Source organism: Montipora capricornis, unplaced genomic scaffold, assembly GCF_036669925.1.
Source record: "Montipora capricornis isolate CH-2021 unplaced genomic scaffold, ASM3666992v2 scaffold_452, whole genome shotgun sequence".
Classification (NCBI taxonomy): domain Eukaryota; kingdom Metazoa; phylum Cnidaria; class Anthozoa; order Scleractinia; family Acroporidae; genus Montipora; species Montipora capricornis.
The window spans coordinates 48,879-72,500 of record NW_027180187.1 but is presented as its reverse complement, the minus strand read 5'-3'; the positions used below and the strand labels follow the sequence as shown (position 1 = coordinate 72,500).

At 42.3% G+C, this 23,622-nt stretch overlaps 3 protein-coding genes across 3 annotated transcripts; all 3 read left to right on the top strand.

Moving 5' to 3' along the window:
* Positions 1-17,458: 17,458 nt before the first annotated feature.
* LOC138036028 (uncharacterized) lies at positions 17,459-18,532 on the top strand. The gene has a single exon (XM_068882401.1). It carries the CDS (start codon positions 17,459-17,461, stop codon positions 18,530-18,532), a length of 1,074 nt encoding a protein of 357 aa, XP_068738502.1.
* Positions 18,533-18,735: 203 nt separating this feature from the next.
* Positions 18,736-19,978, top strand: LOC138036027 (uncharacterized). Its single transcript, XM_068882400.1, has 2 exons — positions 18,736-19,882; positions 19,944-19,978. Exons 1-2 carry the CDS (start codon positions 18,736-18,738, stop codon positions 19,976-19,978), a joined length of 1,182 nt encoding a protein of 393 aa, XP_068738501.1.
* LOC138036030 (uncharacterized) lies at positions 19,931-20,808 on the top strand. Its single transcript, XM_068882404.1, has one exon. The coding sequence runs from the start codon at positions 20,011-20,013 to the stop codon at positions 20,620-20,622; it is 612 nt and encodes a 203-aa protein (XP_068738505.1). The 5' UTR covers positions 19,931-20,010; the 3' UTR covers positions 20,623-20,808.
* The last annotated feature ends 2,814 nt before the right edge of the window (positions 20,809-23,622 follow it).

The following is a 23,622-nucleotide window of genomic DNA, read 5'->3' as shown; positions in this document are numbered from 1 at the left end:
TAAGTTCAGTCCTACATCCTCGCCAAGCAACTCTTCAATGTTCCTTAACTTTGAATTCAGTCCTACATCCTCGCCAAGCAACTCTTCAATGTTCCTTAACTTTGAGGAAGGCAAATATTCCTTAAGCCAGCTCTTGGACACAATAGACACCTGTGCACCCGTATCCGAAAGGGCTTCGAGTGCGACTCCATTGAGAACACATGACAACTTACACTTCTTGCCAACCAACCTTGCAACTACCACACGCTGTGTGGGTGTCAAATGACTAGCAAATACATAACCATCCCCCCGAAATACTGGCGAGCTTCCAGTTGCTGGATCGCTTGGCAGAGACCCTTGTGACTATCCCAGTGACGTTTCTGACAACTTCGACCACAATAACGAACTGTTTTACAACCTAAACATTGTTTGAAACTTTGGGATCCTGCTGCAATCCTCTGACATCCACGGGCCTAATGGTCACTACTGCCACAAATGTGGCAGTGGTCGCACAGCTGCCCCCTTCCTTCCTTTTGACAGTCGATACAGCCCCTTGGGCCCTGATACCCTTGCAGATTCTGATTTACAGGTGGGGGCCTGGCGAAACGTTCCTCATTGGTTAGATTTCTCTCAATTGATTCTTTTAATGTGGTAAGTTCTGAACGGACCGCTTTTAGTACGGCCATGAACTCCTCTTCTCTAGGACTCCCTTTTCCCGGGAAGTTACGCTTCTTAGCGGTTGCCCCTTGTTAAATGGATCCCCCTTCCCCTTGTGATGCATGCACCTCGTTCACCCTTGAGTTCCTTTGACGAGGGGTACAGCCCAGTTTAAATTTTCTTTCACTTTCTTCTGAAACTACTACATTCATTTGTTGAATGAGATCCTCATCGTGTACATCTTGTTTTTGTAATATTGGTCTCAACCTGATCCGAATGGCCTCATCTTGAAGACCAGTGTCTATTGCATGTAAAAACATTCCCTGCACTAGCTTTAGATCATATTTCAACTGAGTATCAACCTCCTGCGAGGCAAACAGGATTTTTTGTCTTGTATCGAGGGCTCTGATTAAAAAGCTTTGAGGATTTTCCTGTGGCTCCTGAACTAAAGTTGATAGCTGTCTGTACAGGTCACTCGCACTCTTCTCCTGAAAATGGGATCTCAGAATACGTCTTAATCGGGGGAGTGTTAAGTCACTCAGTCCTTCTAAATAGCTTCGTAATCTCATCCCTGGATTAATAGCCCTGACCACTGCATCAACAACCTCTTGTGGCTTGTAGCCCTTTTTGCAGTGCACCTTTAATTTGTCTCACTAGACTCACAAAACTCAATTTGCCCTTTTGCCCTGGTTCCCCGATTTGGCCAATAATCTTTAGTTCTCGTTTGAGATCACTCGCTTGGAAGTGTAATGACTTTGACTCACCCTTCGCCTTCAACTCCTCTTTGTTGTTAACATCCTTCGCCGGTGAATGTGTTTTACCCATGGTCAATGCCTCAAATTTCTGTTTAATCACCTGATATTGAGAGACTTCCGACTTCTTTTTTTGCTTACATCCTCGAGCGGTGGACACCAAGGTGTGTAAATCATTATTCCAGTCCTGAAATCTTCCAAAAACTCGGTCGGTATCCGGCTCCACGCTTCCCTTCAATTTGGCTTCGAGATGTTCCTCGATCAATCTGACAAGTCCTTTCCTCATTTTATCCTTAATATCACTGTCACCGTAGCCTAAAGTCTTAGCAATTACTCCCAGATCCTCAACCTTTAGCTGGCAGAGATGACTCTGGATCTCCATTTGTATGTCTTCGATCTCCATCGCGTGTGTTGATTCCTTCGCGAGCGTGTGCACGATTTCAGCTATTTCAAAAACTTGTTTCCTTGTCTCCTCGCTCCCGTCCTCATCGATTGCTTAAAACGTTGTCTTATTTTCTTTCATATCTCCCGGACAGGCCCCCAAATGTTGCACACAGAGCGGACGGAAGCATGGATTCGGACTCGCACTAAAAACACACGCACATTCTAAAATGGCGGACAACAACAACCTCGTGTCTTTATTCTTCCCATGATTCCTTGCTACAGTTTTATTGCTGGGGGGAGGGGGTTAACACCGTATTCCTTAACCTAACTTTATAGGCCCTACATCTTCATCACATATCGGCCGGGCGGTAACCAAAGATTGCACTTGTCCAGTGTTTGATCGGCACGTGTGACAGGTGATACGCTTAATTTTGTCCAACTTTTTCCCAGATTTTGGCAGACGATGATAGTTCAGATATTTATCTAATTCAGAAACAGTTTATTTAATCCTTTATTTACTGTTAGTTCCTCCCAATTATGTTTGTCGTAGCCTTTTTCAGTTCCTTCTTGTACATTTAATTTCCTCTGATTTGCTCGGATATTTTCCCGTCGCTTGATGTCAAGAAAGTGTTCAATTGCCTTATTACTAAATTGCTATCAGTCGCATATTGCATTGAGAAGTTCTCAATAGCCTCATTGTTCTCGAGATTTAAAGAACCCGACTTAAAAAGCCGGGAAATCTGAACCCGAGGCTGGTAGTCATCAACAGTTATTGGTTTGCTTGATCATTGTTGAGAGGCCTTCTCCAAAAAGGAAGAAAGTGTGGAGGGTTGACCTGGTCCGGAACCGGCTGAGGGACTCTCGAACGTTCAGGCCCAATCCACTGGTGACTTGAACAATAATCACAAAGAGTACCATCCAGGTGTTCTCTGCATCCCTCTCTAATAAACTCTGTAAACAGTTCTCCACGCTCACAATGACTTTTCTGGAAATTTGCGATTTTCTCTATGTAGCATGACCCCGGAACCTTCTTTCTAGCATTGTCAGAGGTGCACTTCTGAAATTTTGACAAATGTTCTTTATTGACGAAAAAAATGTTCTCCATTTTTTGTGACTTGTAAGCAGTGATGTACTCTGATAATACAGGAGCACCATCTACCCTTTTTTGCACCTCCTCAGCTACCATCCAGGCATTTCTCTCCATTCTTCCCTCTTCATACACTTCATATTTACTCAACGACATGCCATCGATCTCCTCTGGTGTCATCCCTTCAAACCTCTTCTCAACTTCCCACTCAATAGCACTGTTTGTCCTTTCCGCCTCATTCTGTCCACTGTCATCTCTGGATCGATGACACCGTTCTGGTATATCTAGATTAAAAAGTCCAACTAATTCTGCATCACGAAACCGCACTGAAAAGTTAGCTACTCCAACCCCTGGGCTAGCGTCTGTAAGCTGTACCCACCTCGGCTTCACAGAGTTCTTTTAGCGTATCTAAGACCAGTTTGCCCGAGTCCACAATGCGATCATTTATCTCAGCAAGATCTCCCGATGGACTGTCATCTTTGTAGCTTTCTAAGTAATCTATTATTTCCTGTAACTTCTCAAGAAACACACTAAGGTTTGGCGCTATGCGTTTAGCAAGTATGGTCTTTCCACTGATTTTGTAGAGGCATGAAACGCACCAAGGGCATTTGACAGGTTGTGAAGCGCATGGACAGCACGCTGTTTCTCATAAGCTTTGTGGGGGCATTCCACAGTGGACGTTACTTTAGCCAGGTCTTCTCGTTCTGGAATTTCAAAATACTGGAAAGTGAAATCATTCACCCTGGCACACAGAGTTCCAAACTCTGCTGAGCACGCAGTTGAAACTATAGTTTTCGCCTCAAAGACGTCGGGATTCACGTGTCGAAGCATGACTGCTTCACTAGCCCATACAGATCCTGTGCTAGGGACAAAGGCTTTGGGTCTTATTACGACAAAATGGGTATCCTCTTTGGTAGTCAAAATTGTCTCACCACCATTGTCCATTCGCTCTTCCTTTGTAAATACCCTATGAGCAGCAGGGTTTATATAGACCAACCTCTCTGGCCAATCATATTTTGGTAACTTTCTCGCCTTGTCTACATCAGTTAGGGTAATGATTTTCTCATTGCGTGTCTTGGATAATCCTTCTGATGTTCCTGGTCTCAAGTAATTCTTATCATCGGCACTGTACAAGATTGATAGGTCATCAGCTGCATATTGTTGATTCTTATTGGTGAAATACTGGATGGGGGCGCCCTTGTCACCAGGATCAGCACCAACTTCAGTTGAACGGTTCTTTGCAAAGAAGGCGTACTTAATATTTTTGACATGACCTCTTTGGTATTTTGTGTTTTCATTATTTTTGTCTTCTACCTTTGGTGGCTTCTTAAAGCAGAATAGCCCTTTTCCTTTATGTTTCTTGGCTTGAATGGATCTGGTATTTTTTGGTCTACTTCTATTGTACACGGTAGTGTATGACTTTACTGGCTTCTTTCCCCTTTTTTCCAAATTGTAGTTAACAATGTTAAAGCAGTCTCTGGCCTTAACTCTTCGGTTTGTGTACATGACTGTATCCTTTCTCCGACCATGGTAAGTTGCTTTATCCTCTATAGCTTTTGCTAACTTTTCTTCATCTTCGCTGTCAAGGATACAATGTCTGCCCTGAGTTGTAAGTTTTCTTCTCTTTACTCTGTTTTCTTCAAACAGCTGTTGTGCTTTCCTTTTTACCCTCTGTTTCCACTTCTGGTCCTTTGGATTTGTAAGCAGTGCTTCGAAAGAAGCTGTTGTGTCTTCCGTTTTAGAAATGTTATCTTTAATTGTATCGCGTCCAGTTCTCCAGGTGGAACGTTTCCTTGAGTAAAGTGATTCCAACTCCGTTTGGTTTTCTTGGGCCCTTCTTAGCTTCTCTTCAAGATGTAATCTCTCTAGATCATCAGCAGCAGTTAAAGTGTTTTTCCAGTCTTCTGTGGTTTGTAAGACTTTCCCTGTTCTCGTTTTATTTCATCAGATTTAATTCCTAGTTGATCAGGTTCAGAACGAGACCTTTAAATATGCCATAATATAATAAATTAAAATAAAAAACAGAAGTCATTGTACTGGCTATTTTAAACGCAATACACTTGACTTGCTACGGCCTCACTTTTAATAGCTGACCATAGCTCATGCATGCTGCATGCTTTGGGGTGGGAGTATAATTCTTTGTATAATTATATAGACCTGATGTTAATGTTGCCTCCATGGTGTAAAAACAAGTGTAAAGCCAAGACAAATCTAACCTGTTAACCCCAAAGAGAACGCAAGCAATCTTTCTGTCCCACCCTGAATCCATAGTTGAAAGGATGGACTGCACTGTTTCTGAATTCAATTCAAATCTGCTTTTGCTTTCTTCTTTATTAAGTAAAGTAAAGTAAAGTAGACCTTATTTAACGTTGATAACTCGTAACAGTAACTTTTAATCACTGACAAACCTGAGGTCGACGGTGCGCTCATTTTACTCCCCCCACTCCATCAGTGCTCCGTTTTACGGGTATTTAAAGCTACGTAGCTACACGGAAAGGAAAGGAGTCGAAACAAGGATGCGAGATCCGGGAATCGAACTCAGGACCTCCTGCACCAAGGCCGCGCACTAACCGACTGTGCCATCCTTGTTCCTACAAAATTCGTTTAGGATGCAATCAAGCACTGGTTCTGTGCTTCCATCAGGAGAACGTAGAACGACATACGATTTGTCCGTGCTTGGAATGCGAACAATAGAAACAAACAGTCTAGTGTTTGGGTTAAGTATAGCTTCAACAAACTGTTGTTTTGTATGTTCAGTGGCCTTGTTTGAAATATAATCAGTTTTTTATCCAAGATATAATTCCACAGCATACTCTAGAGGGATAATACTGTTCATGTATTCCTTGCCATCTGAGCCCAAGTACTGTGCAGTGAGTTCATTGAGAATTCACACAAGGCCATTTAACTTTTCTCTGTGCTGTTTTGTCTCTGCCTTGAGTACCTTTTGTTGAAGTTTGCGGCGGATTTCTGAGGTGCAGGAAAGAGTTTGCATAGACACCTTGATACATTCGCTGGTTCCATACTTGACATTTTTTCTCAGATCGGAGCGTGCATCGTGTGGCCCACGTACTTCGTGGACTGCCTCCCTTGTCTTCTTAGTGACTGTGCCGTTTATAGTCTTTGACGTCTCTTCACCACTTGATCTACTTACAGACATTATGTAGCTTTTTGCGTGTGCTGGCTGTATAGTAAAAAGTTACAAGGCGCCCTTGACATTCGCACATAAACTGGGAACGAGAAAGGAGCGGTCGCTTAGCTCAGGCGTGGCTACGAAATAAACTAAAGATGGCGGATGAAGAAAACCAGATCGATGTCCTGTTTATGTTTGGACTTCAAAATGTTGCTACTAAACTTCAAAGAGGCTCCACCTTACCCCAGTTATTGGAAAGATTTTCACAGCTCTTTGGTCAGGAGTGTGAAGGTCTGCAAAATTACGATAAAGACTGGGAGGAATGGGTAAATTTTCAACCGGAATTTACCTTGAGCCATGATCGCTTGAAATTGAAGGCGGTTGTACTGGCAAACTCCAAAGAGCAAAGATGCGTACCTCACGGTGGTTCCACAAAGAAACAAAGTGTATTAAGCACGAGCAGTGGAAGGGTTTGTATGGATAAAAGGAAAGTGCTTGAAACAAAGCCACCATACCATTCATTTCTGTTTCGAGATCCACACACAGGGAGGTTGACATATTACAATGAAATAACACCTGTTTTGTTTGAAGAAACTGCTGGCGAGTTTAGGAACCTTAAGAGGTTTCACAATTACCTAATCATACAAAGGCGTTGGATGTATGACACAAACAAGGAAGTGTCCACATTTAGGACTTTTGTTGACAGTTTGCAATCCAGTGAAAACAATGGTCTTGGCCAAAACGTCCGTAGATTTCAAAACCTACCACAGGATGTTTGTAGAGGATATTTGAGACGTTGTGAAAACACTATTGCAAGTCTAGAGAAGAAAATTCAAGAAGGTGAAAGTCTACGAAAAAAAAGATAGCAAGAAAAGCTGTTTTTCTTCCACAATGGATGTCCTGCCAGGGGTAAACAAGAAACTGCAGTACATCGAGGAGGAGAGTGACCTTGTTGATGAAAGCATCCAGCAGTTAAAAGTACTGTCGGGAAATGCAAATGAAGTGTATTGTTCCCTTTGTAAAAGATTTAGTCAGCAATCAGCCCAAAAGTCGGACAAGAAGAGACAAAAGAGACGACAGAAGGAGCAGAGAAAGAAACGTGCGAAGAGGAGAAAGAAATCCTTGGAAAAGAACACTAGAAATTTGCTCTCTTTGATCTTAAAATCGACACCCTCATACAGTGGTACATATCATATACTAGATGGAGGAGATTTTCTAAAACCCATTGGGACAAAATCCAACCTTAACATTGAAAACTTAAATTCAAAGAATATTAAGCCCAGGTTTCACCTAGAACCACTTCGGGAGTTGTTGGCCAAGGGTTATGTTGACAATGATGTAATCGAAGATCTCCAATCATTGGTGCACAAACTGGAAAAGAAAGCGAAGAGAAAAAAGAAACAACCCCCCAAAAGAAACATGAATCCAATTTCTAGTTACTTTCATAAAAAAGCTAGTACAAGTCCACGAAAATCTCAAGATGGTAGTGATGATGATATTCATGATGATCTTGATGATAATGATGATGATGATTCTGATGATGATGAGGATGACAGTGAGGATGACGATGACGATATTGTATAATTGTGCTAGATTTTTAGTAGTGTTTTAAGTAATACCATATACAAAATGTTAGCTTCTCCATTTAAAACATTGACTTTTTGAAAATCTCAGGCACCCCCTCTATAACTCAGCAATTACTCCAGGATTCCCCTTTTTTAGTGGCTAAGATTTCAGGTCCCCCCCTAAGATTACCCAGCCCCCTCCGATAATTAATGAACGGTCCCTTTAAAATTTGATATTTCAACATCCAAACCTACGCGACGAATTTGGGCACTGTGTTGGGAAATAAGTGCGGTTGTGAGTTCCAAAAATATTACCATCAAAAATTGGAAACGCTGACACCGTTTAGCTGAAACTTTATCTATCTTTAACATTGATTGATTTAAAAAATATATTTCAGAATACGTCACCCGAAATCCCACCTGCTACAATTCTTGAGTATTTTGAATCACCGTCCATCCACCAGTGGACGGGCGATTCGGATTGGCCAAGAGGAGATAACCTGTCAATCAAATATATTTCATATGTCACAAGAGAATTTTGTAGAATCAAGGAAAACAGCGGAAAGCTGCATTGAATAGTGTGGAATCCTAGTAATATTTTTGGATGTCACCACCGCGTTTATTTAATTTCCCAACACAATGCCCAAATTCGTCGCGTAGGTTTGAATGTTGAAATATCAAATTTACCCAGTTCTCCAGTTTTTCCGAAAGAAGCTCAAGATTGTTGACATCTAACATATTGTCGACTCTGAATTTTTTGGGATTTATGATAACTGCTTTAAGCTGCCATCAAGGGAAATCTGTTCCGATCACTTTCTAGTTTAATTGGCATTTATGGCCCTTGATTCTTAAAGACAGACAATCGTTTTTCGCATAGCTGTGTTTCTCAAAACCCTTTCTTTGACTTACGACTTCGATCGGGAGAGGATACAGTGGTTGTTTGGTTTCCACGGTCCTTTTTCCACGAAGCTTCGCCGCGACAAACTCGTAAAATTCCACTGAACTGCAGATTATTTCTTTGTTAGCTCTTAAATGATCGTTCGGCTACAGATGCCGACTTTTCAACGTTCAAATCAATAATTACCACAGGTACACCAAGCTCACGATGTAATTCGAGCATAAGCGTTTGTATGGGAATTTGCAAACGTGTTTACGAGTCGAAAAGAAATAACATGAATCGAACAAAAACTGCTTACCTTGTCTTCTCGATACCTTAGCAGTAACTTTGAGGCGTACTTTGGCCATTTCAGCGCCTAAAACAATTTCCTTCTAAAGGTGAGTACATCAGGAATAATCTGTTTTCCTTTTGCCATTAAAATCTTAAACACGTAGTTTTATGCTGTCTCTTGGGACCAGCCCCTACTGCAACGCGGGACTAGAACTATATGACCCCCATTGGTAAGAACGTTCTAATTCTAATTCTCTTATGGAGCAAACTAAACAAATTGACCACTCCAGTTTTTGTTGCCAACCTTTTTTTCAAGCACTGTTCGGAAAAGTTTGGGCTGATGTGGGGAATAAGGGAACATTATGGGGACTTTGCAACAAATTTCAGCCCTTATGGTGGGGGAAACGTGGGGGCTTAGATTTATGAATGCCCTACTCGCGGAGGAAAATATGGGGTCCTCGGTTCTGTTCAACTGAGAGGAGACTGGCAAGATGGCGGAGGAGAACGAGAAGGTAAATCCATCTCTTTTTGCCTATTATTGAACAGATCATCCGTCAAATATTTGTTCGTATTTGTAGGCAGAAGAAGGTTTCGCTTAAATACCGACTTAGTCAACTTGCTCATCTGTTCTGTTTTTAAAAGACAACAGTTTTTGAGCTGTATCTGTCAATAGTCTCCTTGAGTTGTGTTAAGGTGTATGTTGTTGTTCTGTGATATAAGAATTTGACTTTAAAGATAAGATCTTATTACCTTTGATGAATTCATTCAAGTAATAAAAAGCTTATAAGTTTTATTTGTGTGCTTGTAATGAGTTTGGTCCATGACCCATAAGATAATATCTTTCATAGTGATTGTCCTTTTTGTTTTTTTCTGCCTCTTTTATCAGGTTACCGTTGTAGACCAACCAGTTGACGTAGGTTCTGAAAAGGTCACATTCAGAGGATTTCAAGTATTTGCCTAAATTATGGGAGTTGAGAGGCAAGCATATGGTTACTGGGTTGCCATCAAATTACATTTTTATGCTTTTGCCATGTCTGGAGCCCAAAGAACGCATCAAGTGGGTATCTGAAAAGGGAAGTGAATCTTGTCAAAGGGTACCCCCAAGAGTTGTAATTGAGGAGTATGTCAAGGGTAAAGAGAGCATTGGACAAGACGACATGGAGCACCTTGCAAAGATATGTTTTCTTTCACTGGAAGATGCTGAAGCGTGCGCTGAACACCATGTGGGTATATGTCAGAGAAGAAGACAAGTTTAACAGAAAAGGCAAAGAAAGAAAGCAAGACGACAAGAATTGTCAAGAGGATGGTCAGGAGGAAAGTGTTCATTGCATTTGCAGAAAGGGTGAAAAAGGCTTCATGATTCAGTGCAGTGATTGCAACGAGTGGTTTCATGGAGAATGTGTCGGAGTTACTGAGAAGGATGCTGATCAGACTGAGGACTACTTCTGTTGCACTTGTTTAGAAGCTGCAGATGAACCGTGATGATGTTATATTCTTTAGTATCACTTGGCGGCTCATGCGAAGTAGTTAGTAGCGGAAAAAAATCGGTATAAAACAGCCTGTGGAGAATTTAGGACAAACGAAAGAAAAAGGTAGACATTTTCATTTTCGCATTGTGCTTAGAGGGAGAAAATGAATATGACGATATTTTAATAATTCGCTATTAATATACATTTGTCATTAACCGGGACAAATTTAGGACAGGACGCAAATTGTTAAGGATAGAAAAAGTTGATTTTTGAAATATTCACAAAAATGTTAATTTCTCAAGCATGACGACAGCCGTTCATAGTAATCAGGAAACGTAAGAACATTGTGTTTTGAAGATGCCATGAATCGTCAAGATAGTGTGTTTTCCCTTGTTCTTCATCAGTCCGGACAGGTATAAAACAGATCCTTGGGAATTCAGGATGAAAAAAAATGAAAAGAAAAGTTGAAATTTTCACCAGACTGTGCGTGTACACTAAGAGGAGTCAAATTTGGCTATTCCACGTTGTTAGGGACGTTAAGATCTACGACGACGACGGTCGAGGAAAAAGGTCACTTCAAAATATAACTTGGCTCTATTTTAAGTCTTTCGCGATTATTCAGTTTTGTTCACCTCCTACAATATGGGCGAAGTATCCTAAAAATAAATTGGTACGAGCGGTTTTAGAGTAAAAACAGAGAATGAAAGATTCCCAGTTGCATGCTTACGTTGTCATCAAAACCTCAAATTTGATGATTTCACGTCGTCGTTTTGTAGAGGACCGCAAAAATACTGGCTAAAATCCGTGATGCACGTGCAGCACGACTTTTTATGCTCTTTTAACCAATGATATTATTGTTTCGTGGCGTTGCCGTGGTCGTAGCCGTCGTCGTTTCTTAAACTCCCTGTTGTTTTTCTGACGACGGCAAAGAAATGGACAAAACTGAAAAACGCACGTGCATGGCGTGCAAAGGTATTGTTTTTGTCCATTAAATATCTAAATTTGTGGCGTTCTCGTTGCCGGCGCCGTTGTCGTAGCTTAGGCCCGTTTTAAACGTCGCATTAGACAATAATAAAGCAATTAATCTACTCGGGCTTGCTGGATATATAGGAAATGATTATAACCAACTCGGCGCGCGCCTCGTTGGTTTTCTATCCCTTTCCTACCCAGCGCGCCCTCGTAGGATAATTAGGGAGCTTACGAAACGACGACGCCGACGGCAACAATGACGCTACAAAACAATAGGTTTAGTGAACAAAAACAATGGCTCTGCACGCTCTGCACGTGCGTTTTACATTTTGGTACATTTCTTTGCCGTCATCTCCTAAATGACGACATGAAATGACCAAATTCAGGGTTCTGTGGAGGACGTTAGCAGACGACGATGAATTTTCAGTTCTCTCTGTACGCTTCCAACCCACTCAAACCAGCTTAAATCCTCGACAGTTACTAAACATTTTTAACGCGCAACGACATGAAAGAGTTTCGTAGTGATATGAATAACGCGAACTCGTATTTTTAAATGAAGTCCTCGTAGCCGTGGTCGTCTTCGTTTCGTAAACTCCCTAATGTAAACATGGTAAATGCCACATTTCTACCATATTGACATTGGTGTGCAAATATGGTAGCAAATGTGGCATTTACCTTGTTTCCTACTGGTTTGCTCTGGAGTAAACATTTGTTTGCATCATATTTGCGCTGTGCAAATGTGGTGTAAATTCATTTTTTTCGACCAGAAGCAGCTCTAATGGGAACTCAAGCTTAAGTTCTCACTAAGTTTTTTATTCCAAGCTTTCAACGATTTACGGCATATTGCCATTTCACTAAGAAATTCGAAACTATATTATCCGATTCCCAGCTGATGAATCAGGAATCGTAAATTCGTACTACTTTAAAGGTGGGCAGACACGAGGGGTCACGTTTCAGGGACATGCCGTCTCGACATGTTCCAGCGACAAAAAGATGCTTAGTACACACTAAGGCGATATACATTAGGGTCGCGTAACAGGGACATGTAGCAGGAACAAAATCACAACATTTGCACACACATGAAAATGTTGCGGGTACATTTTTCAGGGACATGAGCGACGTGTCCCATGAACTTCACACGAGGGGACATGCCGCTGCAACATATCCCTCAGTGAAACATGAACCCGCAACATTTTCACGTGTGTGCACATGTTGTGATTTTGTCCCTGCTACATGTCGCCTCAGTGTGCACTACCCACGTTTTTTGTCGCTGCAACATGTCGCTGTAACATGTCCCTGTAACTTAACCCCTTATGTCTGCCCACCTTAATAAAGGTTTGCAGAAGTTTTCTTATTCATTGCATTGCATGCTTTATTTCTAGATTGCGATCGCTTGTTCACAATGAAATAAGTGATATCCCAGGGGCAAAAAAAAAAAAAAAAAAGAAACTTTTCTTAGGGCTCACAAGTCTGCGATAGTTGTATAAGGGCGCTTTCCTTTTGTCAGAACTGGCCGGCCAGACCCATCGGTTTGCAAAGTAAATGCAACAATTTGAAGGAACACTTGCATGATAATCCCTCTCATTCTTCCGGAGGATTGTATATCATCCTCGAAGAGTGTTAATTTGAAGGCAGTGTAAACGTAGTCCTTCCAAATGTCTGGTGTGGCCGGTCAGTTCTGTCATATAAGTATAAGTATAGCGCCCCAGCCAATCTTTGAAAAATATATATCGCAATGCGCCCGGCCATTCCACGAATATTTGTTTGACTAAGTTATAAGTGACTCTCTCCCTCTCTGAGTAGTTTGTAGTGTCCTTTTGACTATGCAAATAAGCGTTAGCATCGCATATTATGGGATGAAAGTAACGGGTGTGAGAAACGCGTGTTTCAATAAATTGTTGCTGTTCCACATGAGCCCTCGTCTGGTCCTGAATTCGAGTTCATTCTAAAAATGATAATCCTTCAGGTCTACAACTAAATTGCATTGGCCTTCTAAGCTTAATTTACTAAATATCATCCCACTACATCTTTCTTGTTTGTTTATTTTTTTGGTACAACGTAACCTCTTATTCGTTTGTGAGCTCTGAGAACACTAAGGTAGCCTCCTGATCCCGAATGACGCACGGGAACACTTTGCACTTCGAGTTCAGTTTAAATACATTCAGCGAGATTTTCTTGATCAATATTAATTTTTATGCTGAAGAGGAAGAGTTAGTCTTTCTACAAACTGCATTTGGTTATGAAAAACCTTAGGAGAAACGCCTTTTTGCCTTAGTTTGACTATTCTTGATTTCATATTATTATTATTTAGTTATTTTGTTTTCCTTTTCTTTTATTTCCCGCATTGTTTTCTTTACAACAACCTAATCTATACGGTCCCCTATTTTTGCTTTGATCTCACTTTACCCGTTTGCAGACTCTTTTGGGGCAATCGGGATTAGTGATTGTACTGCCCCTTGTATAATTCGAATTGAGTAATGCCGTGATCGGCAGCACATCATGGAAATGAAACCAAAATTATTCCTACGTTTGGATTCGTTGCACTGAACATTCTAGGCCAGTTAGATTTCTGTTGTGTCTCTACGTATGCTTTTAAAGGCTAAGCCGAGTTAAGATAAAATTAGTACTACCTTTAACATAGCTTTGCACAATATTCCTTATACATTGCTTTCCATACTTTCATTTCTAGATATCTTCGTAACAATAAAATGAACCAACTACCAGAAAACATGTTCTCAGGACTAACAAGTCTACGATGGCTGTAAGTTTATCATCAATTTAAACTCAGTGATTTTGTTAGAACTTGTCAAAGTGAGTCCCTGGGACTCATCCCATGAAAAGTTATGAGTCCCAGACCAAACGCAATGGGTCTCTCTACAAACGTGCATGATCTCTTTAAAATAATACAAAGCTAGTAATATGTAGGTATTAAAATACCACCAAGATACATAAATTGCGGGAACGCGAAGCTAGCTCAAATAGTTTGGTTTATTTAATTGAAAACAATCACTTTCACATTTCAGACGTTCAATGTGATCAAACAGCTTCACCTTTGAAGTTTTACAAATATTCCAAAGTTGACTCTGAAGCTTAAGAAGTTGGTTTATAATTCAGCTCAAAAACACCTCGGCTCTTCTTGTTCTTCCTCTTGCTCAAGGCTAGCGCTGTTGCGCACGTTCTTCTTCTTGAACTTTGAGCAAACATTGCAATACATGACGTTTTTCATCATCGTACCATCCGTATGTTTTTTAGTCGCCTATAGGGATAAACTGTATTGTTTTCTTCTGTGTACTCCCATTGTCGACATATTTGTTTTCTTTTTTTTTTTTTTTCTGGCGAGCTTTCTTTGAACCCTCGTGCTTTACTCCATATTTGGTAACCCTCACTCCCAGGGTGCTCTCGGCAATAAAAATTCAACATAGCGGTGTTTTGAAGTAATCAAATTAATTTTCAAACCAAGTGCAGACATATTTTTTCACGCAAAAATTTAATTAATTATAGAAACAAGGCAATCTTTGATCGGTCGTGTCATGTTTGCGTTTTTTCCGTCCTTGTAGGACGCATGCCACATATTATTTTGCGTCTTGTGGGATTTTTGTGCGTCAGAGACGCAGGAGGCAGAAGTAACAAAATCACTGTAAACTGGCAGCAATCTATATAGATATGAGCCAGGTCACTGCACAGAGATTTGTATGAGTTAGTTAATAAGTGACTCACAGCAGACTGCTGTGTAAATTAAATGTCAGCAGTAATTGATAACCCTTTCAAGAAGGAATTCGTAATTAACTTTAACTTCAACTTTATTCATTTATCTTGCGCAAGTATCAACTTAAAGTTTTCAAATGTGCATTCAGCAGGTTCGATTAATTAAGAATTGGTTCAGATGCTTAGCATGCGTATATCCAGTTATGGATGCACGCGGGAAGTTTGGAGAGCACGAAAGAAGCGTAAGAGTTGCTCAAGTGCATCCATAACCGATATATGCACAGCTAAAAGCATGTGACCGGAACTATCGTGACTGCCTAGCGTTACAACCGGATGTCACATTTAGTATTCAGATGATTGACAAGTGAAATAGGAGACAGAGAAGTATTGTGAAATAGGAAGGTTTTTGAGGAGACACAACGCAAACAACACGAGGATCGTGAGACCAGTTATTTTGTACCTTTTGTTTCATTTTCGTTATTAAACCCGGGAATTGTCTGTACATCGTGAGTGCTTTTGTGTGCCGTACAACTTCGGAACATAAGTGGTGCCGGGACTAGGATACGCCGGGAGAAAAGGAGTGAAATTTTCAACACAAGGCCTCTTACAAACATGGCACACTCAGACAAAGAGAAATCCGACCAAGAGGAGACGAACATTTCAGAACAACAACAATGTCTCGAGAAGAAAATCAAGAAAGAGATTGACAAACTTAAGTTCTACTTAGAGGAAGGCGAAGAGCTCTTAGAAAGTTGCGATTACGGCGAGATTGCGATTACGTGCAAGCGAACAAATGAAATTCAAGACCGCCTAAACGACCTTATGTCAACACTTCAAGAACTAAAAATCGACCGCCGAATATCGACGCAGAGAGCCATGAGACAGTGGAAAAAGGACCTGAAGGCCACATACGCGCCGCTTCTGGAAATGAAAACCAAGCTGAGCAAGGTCTTGGAGGAAAGAGAGCGAAGTAAAAGTCAAAAGGCCGAGGAGGAGAAACTCAGAGCCAGATTCGGGCAGGAGGAGCAATTTAGACGCGAGATCCAGCAACAAGAGAAGGAACTTTGGGAAGAAAAGATGAGAGCGGAATTGGAAATGGCGGAAAAGAAAATCGAAATGGAAAAAGCTGCGAAGGCCGCCCGTGCGAAGCTGCCAGAGCTCAAGATAACCCCTTTCAATGGCACTCCAGTTGACTGAATCAGGTTTCAAAACATGTTTACATCACAAATACACGAGAAGCCATTATCCGACGAAGAGAAATACGGATATCTTTTGGAGCTGGTGGCCCCTAAGGTGAGAAGTAGATTAGCTAATTTAAAGCCGGGTGCGCTGGAGTACAAAACCGCATGGGAAAGGTTGAAAACTGAGTTTGGACAGAGTAAAACTGTTATCACTGCACACATGGAAGAGATAATTAACTTGCCAGTGACCAGAGAATCAAATTACGAAAGGGTGCGTGAATTTTATGAGAAGTTGAGCAAGAATTATGACGCTTTACAAACTTTGGGGGAGGGAGAGATGCTCAAGGGTTTTGTACTGTCAACCTTAAATAAGCTCCCCCAAGTGAAACAGACGAGGGGTGGGAAGATTGGAACATGGAAAAGTTAATCGATTCTATTCAAAAATGGCTCAAGCGCAACAACGCCGAAGACAATTATAAAGATCAAACGGAGACAAAGAGAAAGGAACGCCATTACTTTAGCCAGAAAGAGCCCCACTGCTTTTTCTGTGACCAAAACACTGGGGAGATTCGTGGCCAACACTTAACACAATCGCGAAACGGAGGGAATTCTTTACAGCAAGACGGCTATGTTACAATTGCGCCTGCTCAGGACACACTGGGAAAGAATGTCGTAGCAGGGGGTGCTATAAGTGTAAGAGCAAACACCACACCAGCTTATGTGATAGGTCTAAGGGGAGCGACACGCAAGATCCCAATGCCACTCTAAGTGGATACACGCCTTCGGTCGAGGAAAAATCCCTACCCGCCATAGTACCGCTGAAAATCCGGGGGACTACGTTTTGGGCGTATCTAGACACGGGGTCGGGGAGGAACTTTATCTCCAAGGAAGCAGCTAAAAAGTTGAAGCTAAATCCAATACGTCACGAGACGCGCTACATTGTAACGGTCAACGGGACAAAGAAACAGTCCATGCCAGTCTATGAGGTGATAATCAACTCAATTGACAGTAAGGCAACAGAGAAAATAGAGATTACTGGAGGCAAACTTGCCGATTTCACAAATATCAAGAGGCCCACGATGACATAAATGAAGGAGAAATATCAACATGTACATGGAAAGATGTTTTACAGAAATGCAAGCGAAGAGAATCCAATCCACGTAATACTCGGGGAGGCTACCTACTGCAAGATCAGGACGGAACATGTGTAAAAAGGCCAACCGGAGGATCCATTCGTTGAGGGAACCACATTCGGTTGGTTTGTTCATGGTGTTAAAGTATTCGGAGACTGCAAATGCTTGTAAGTAAGAGAGTCTGACGTGTATGAGAGACTATACTCGCTAGACGTTTTTGGAGTACAGGACAGAGGGGAAGGCAATCAGCTAGACGTCTACAAGGAATTTAAAGAGAGCATGTCGAAGAGAAGTGATGGCAGATACGAGGTGGGCGTGCCGTGGATTCCAGCCACCAAGCTCTCAAATACAAATGAGGAGCCCAGCAGGAGACGCCTTCACAATGTCGAGCGAAAACTGAGGAGAAACGAGAAGCTGAAAATTGAGTATGACAAAATAATACACGAGCAGATCGAACAGGACATTATCGAGAAAGTACCAGAGCAGCCAACCGGTGAACGTGTATTTTACATGCCCCACAAGCCAGTGGTGAGAAAGAGCGCTACTACAACGAAGGTGAGAATGGTGTTCGACGCTAACGCGAAGCCCCATCCACTTGCCAACAGTGTGAATGAGTGCATGCACACCGGCCCACCCCTACATCCGCTGCCGTGGAACATCATGATTAGAGCGCGAATGTCAACCGACATACTGCTGGCGGATCTTCAAAAGGCATTCCTACAAATTACAATCAAAGATGAGGACAGAGATGCGTTTCGCTTCTTGTTCAACATAAACGGCAAAGAGGAACATTTGCGTTTCGCAAGAGTGCCCTTCGGAGCAGAAGCTAGTCCCTTTATGCTGGGGGCTACCCTCCAGTATCATTTCAATAAGCAACCACCAGAGTTACAAGATACTGTCCAAGCGCTAAAAGAAAACACTTATGTGGACAATCTCATGAGAACCGGTAATGGCGTGGAGGAACTAAAGGAGTTCAAACAGGAAGCAACTGAGATTCTTGAAGGTGGCAGGTTCACAGTACACCAGTGGGAGTCCAACATCCCAGAATTAGACGATGAGGACAACCCAAGCAAGTTGCTTGGACTCGCGTGGGACAAGAGGGAGGATGCGCTAGAGATCCAAGCACAGATACAGGGTGAGCGAACACCAACGAAACGATCCATACTCAGTCAACTCTCAAGTATATATGATCCACTCGGCAGAATTTCACCGACCATGGTGGAGGGAAAGAGAATTTACAGAGAGTCATGCGATGAAGAGATTGGCTGGAACACTGAAGTGAACTGTGTCAATGCACGAGATTGGTTCAAGTGGAGTAGTCAGCTGAGAACATCAAAGTGCCCAGGAGTGTAGCCAGAGATATCAACAAGATAAAAGCTGTACGACTCCACGTTTTTGCGGATGCCAGCAACATAGCGTGTTCAGCGGAGGCCATTGCTGTAGTGGAGCACTCAACAGATTTTGTGAGGGGGCTGCTAACGTCAAAGTCAAGGATTTCAAAACGTAACACATCGATTTCAAGGCTAGAACTGGTGGGCGGCCAAATGGCCGCAAACATGGTGAAAAACTTGCTGACAGCGCTGAAGCGGTGGCCTATTACTTCAGTGAACGTGTGGATGGACAGTATGGTTGCGCTGTTCTGGATCTGCAACCCTGGAAGAGCATGGAAAACATTCGTATCCAATCGAGAAAGGAAAATTGCTGAGATCACCCAAGAGACGGGAATCGAGTGGAGATATTGCCCAACTGGCGCCTCACTAGAGAAGATGCAGAGAGGAAAGTGGTTTGAGGGGCCGGAGTGGTTGCTAAAAGGGGAGGAGTGGCCAAAACAACCGGAATTAGAAAAAACTAAAAGCGTTAGCGATGAACACAGGCCAGAAAGGGAAGAAACGCTTTATTCAGCCAAGAAGGAGCCTGATGAGTGGGACGCACTGCTTGCTGGAAGCAAACTCTGGAGAACCTTCCGAGTGACTGCGTGGGCACTACGGTTCAAACATAACTCACTCACCAAGAAACACAAAACGAAAAAGAGAACGGGGCCGTTAACGACCGAGGAGTTGAGTTACGCAAGAGACCAATGGATAAGAAAGGAGAAGGCAGGAATTGCACCAGATATCGACAGCCCCAGCTGGAAGTTAGTAACAGAAGGAAACACTGGTATTTTCAAATGCAAGGGGAGGATTCCTGGTTACCAGCCGACGTACGTTGAGGGGGGAGTATTTGCAGACAAGCTCATACGTCATATCCACGAAGACATAAAGCACCTAGGAGTCGCGAGCACCATGGCCGCAGTGAGAGAGGAGTGGTGGATACCTCAACTGAGATCAAAGGTGAAGAAGATAATCAATAACTGCTACTTGTGCAAGGTGTTTAGCACACGACCATATGGGCCAACAGAAACAGCCTCACTACCACCATTCCGGACAGAATGTGGAAGACCATTTGAGACCACAGGGATCGACTTCGCAGGACCCCTCAGTTACAAGATTTCCAAGAAAGAGCAGGACAAGTGTCACATCTTGAAATTCACATGTGCAACATCACGAGCAGTGCACTTAGAGATGACTAAGTCACAAGCAGCAGAGGAATTCCAAAGAAAGCTCAACGGTTTCATCACACGCCTTACCAGACCAAAACGCATCGTGTCGGACAACGCAGCCGTCTTCAAAACCACAGCCACCTGGATCAGGAAGATACGCAAGAGTGAAGCGCTGCAAGACATTTTAGCGCAACAGCAGATAATGTGGCAGTTCAACTTATCAAGATCGCCGTGGTGGGGAGGATTATACGAAAGGCTAATCAAAGAGGTGAAGAGAACTTTGTACAAGACAATGGGGAGAACACACCTAGAGTACGCGCAAGTTGAAGCTGTAGTGATGGATATCGAAAGACACCTCAACAACCGTCCCCTGACGTATATGGAAAGCAAAGCAGGAGAGGAAGAAGTGCTGACGCCCAACGCAATCACGTGGGGACAAGAGGCGTATACCATAGAAGACATAGAGTTGGACGGAGATGAAGTCACCAAGTTACATGCGCGATTGAATGAGAAAAGGCAACATGTGTGGCAGAGGTGGAAGAAGGAGTATGTCCACGGCCTCATGGAAAGTCACCGAATCAAGAGAGGCGAGTGTGATTACCCAGAAATCAGAGAGATCGTACTTATCATCGGTGATGAGAAGAACAGAGGAGAATGGAAGAAAGGTCGTGTCCTTAGACACATCAGAGGCAGAGACAGAGTCGTAAGAGGAGTTGGTTTACTGCACAAGGGAAATCAAATTCAGCGGCCACTCCAGTTGATATGCCCCCTCGAAATGCGATGCCGACATGAAGGGAACAAGGAGGAGTCAGCAGAGACGAGAGTACAGGGCAGAACCATTGAGAGAAGAAGGGCAGCAGTAGACGCAGGAGCTAAAATCAGATTGATTGCTGCGGATGATTGAACTTTGATTAGTCTCACCTTTAACTGACTTTGATCGTGATTAAGTGAAAATTTAGTGACACTCAATTTTCAGGGGAGAGTGACCAGAACTATCGTGACTGCCTAGCGTTACAACCGGATGTCACATTTAGTATTCAGATGATTGACAAGTGAAATAGGAGACAGAGAAGTATTGTGAAATAGGAAGGTTTTTGAGGAGACACAACGCAAACAACACGAGGATCGTGAGACCAGTTATTTTGTACTTTTTGTTTCATTTTCGTTATTAAACCCGGGAATTGTCTGTACATCGTGAGTGCTTTTGTGTGCCGTACAACTTCGGGACACATGAACCAAATCTTTTATAACATAGCGACAATAACTTGACTACAAAGTTCTCACAACGCAAGGTAAGGGAAAACAAACAATCCTATTGGCTAGTTAAAGACAAGCCACAAGAAAGTTAACGATTAATATTAAAAACGAAGGATTCGCTTCTTCAATTGAGGCAAAGACCGAAGAGCACTAGATCAAAATGTAGAAAAAAAAAATCAAAATGCCCAAGTAAACAAAGGCTTTGGATTGTTGAGAATGATGCCGATGCTGGCGATGCCGATGCGGCTCCCGCACCGGTGGCTCAGTTCGTTGGGCATCGTGCTGTCATGCGGGAGGTCGCGGGTTCGAACCCCGGCCGGATCAACACTCAGGATCTTAAAATAACTGCTGCCTTTGTGTTTTCATCTTTCAAGTCTCCTGGTATAAGGACAATAAACCGTAGGTCCCGTCTCACAAATAACTTCTATGTTTATAAGTTCCCTGTGGGGTATTAAAGAACCCACACACTATTCGATAAGAGTAGGGGATGTAGTCCCCGGTCTTGTGGCAGTCCTGTTCTTTCCAGCACAATTGGCCGCCTTGACAGTGATGTCTCTAAAAAGGCTTACGGTGTATGAGGCCACCTAAGCAGAAACAGCCATAAGACAAAAAGAGACTTCGCCGAGTGGAATAGAATAGAATAGAATCTTAATAGAAACGTAGGACTAAGTAAGCCCCTTAAGGCGGCTAGTATATCAGATGATAATGCCCAAGGCTGAAAGATTGTCCAAAAAATGAACATTTGCCCGAGAAGCGAAGCTTCGAGGGCAACTGTGAAATTTTGAGTTTAATTATCTAAACATATGCAATAAAATGTCACATTCTCAATTTGTCTATTAATAACACAAGTGCACATTGAGATGGCAATTAAATAGCTCTAAAACTTGGATGGACTTATTTGCAGTATATTCATAAAGCCGTTTTATGAACCTTTAGACAGTGCCTCCATGCAGTGGAAGTCATAGGTGAATTATTCCTCTGAAACTAATGCCGAAAATAATCCATTCACATAATGCACCCCACATACAAATGTTACTTACAAAAGAATGTATGTATAAGGTAAATACGAGGATAGAATAATTATTACTCAACATTTTTCGTCAAATTCATGGCTGACACAGACACTGTACCCTGACGCAGAAAATAGTAAAAACTTAATGCAATGCAACTTGCAGCAAATTATTACTCATCTTAAGAAATGATTAACTTGCGTGACAGTAAATATTTAATTATGATAGAATTAATTTTAATCATTTACATTGTTTAGTTTGGAGCAACGATAACAATAAGGTATATAACAGGCCTCCGCCAATTACTATATCTCTTTCAATTATTTAAATTACTTTGCCTTTCTACAGTACTGTGGAAGTGCTTTCACGTTGTCTCAAATACCATAGCTTTTGTTTTTTGCCAATACAACGAGAGAGAGAGAGAGAGAGAAAGAGAGAGAGAGAGAGAGAGAGAGAGAGAGAGAGAGAGAGAGAGAGAGAGAGAGAGAGAGAGAGAGAGAGAGAGAGAGAGTGTGTGTGTGTGTGTGTGTGTAGGAGAGAAACCCTGACAATGCCTGACAATGCCTATATCATTCGAGGATCCTTCCTTGTTATCCGCTAAGTTGACTACGGTCGTGCATCATTAACTTCATCCTTAGTTGGGTTTCAAGTGGAGTTAAAGGCTCCCCTACCTTGTCACCTTGAAAGAAAATTTCCCGGGAGGCCCACTCCCTGACCACGTAAATCACCCCTTCGATGGCTTTGCTGCTCGCATGGTTGTCCAGGTGGTGTAGTGGTTACCACACCCGACTAATAACGGGGAGACGTGGGTTCAAATCCTCCTCAGGGCAAATTTTCTTTCAAACATATATATATTGACGACATGTTTTTGTGGAAATAAAGAAAATGTCATCTCAGCACGTTGAGAATGGCCTTGTCTATGCAACACATCTTCTGCTGATGCGAAAATTAGCTGATGCTTCCCAATGGATACATCTTGCAGCCGCCAGCGAGAGGTTGTCGTCAGCGCTCATCCTTCAGCTTCTTTAATTTCTTCTGGTCACTGATAATACTTCTCAAATTAAGGTGTGATTACTAGCACAGAACACATTTCGCCGATGAGATAAAACTAAAATATGAAGTTTTTGCCAATTCCCTTGGGAAGGACCGCCAAGATATAACCTCTATTCAGTTGTGGTTTTAAGTCTTTCTGCTGTTATTTAAGAATGCCAGAAAATCCAGGCTACCAGATTGAAACCAGATTGCCACCTTATTCCGCTTTGTTTTGTATTTGCACTTTTAGAAAAGGGAGCAATAAATTATGACTGACAGTAGGATTTTTTTTTCTGAGACTTGATTGCAGGCGGTTTCTCACTCTCCTACCCTTCCAGGTTTTCGCACGGCCATATTCAAAACGAACAAACGAGAGTCAACCCCAGTGGAAAGAGGGGTGTAAAAATTCGCCAAACCGCCTGCTACGCAGGCGAATGATTGAAAGCGTTTTAATTGGTCAACTCAAAAAATACTGCTAGTCAAATTTTGTCAGTGTGTTGGGGGTCGGAAGAGCATAAACAATAGACTGGCGACAGGCGGTTATTTTTCTCTTCCCCTCATCTTGAGCTGCGCATTTGCCTCTCGCGCTTTGCGCTGGGCTAAAT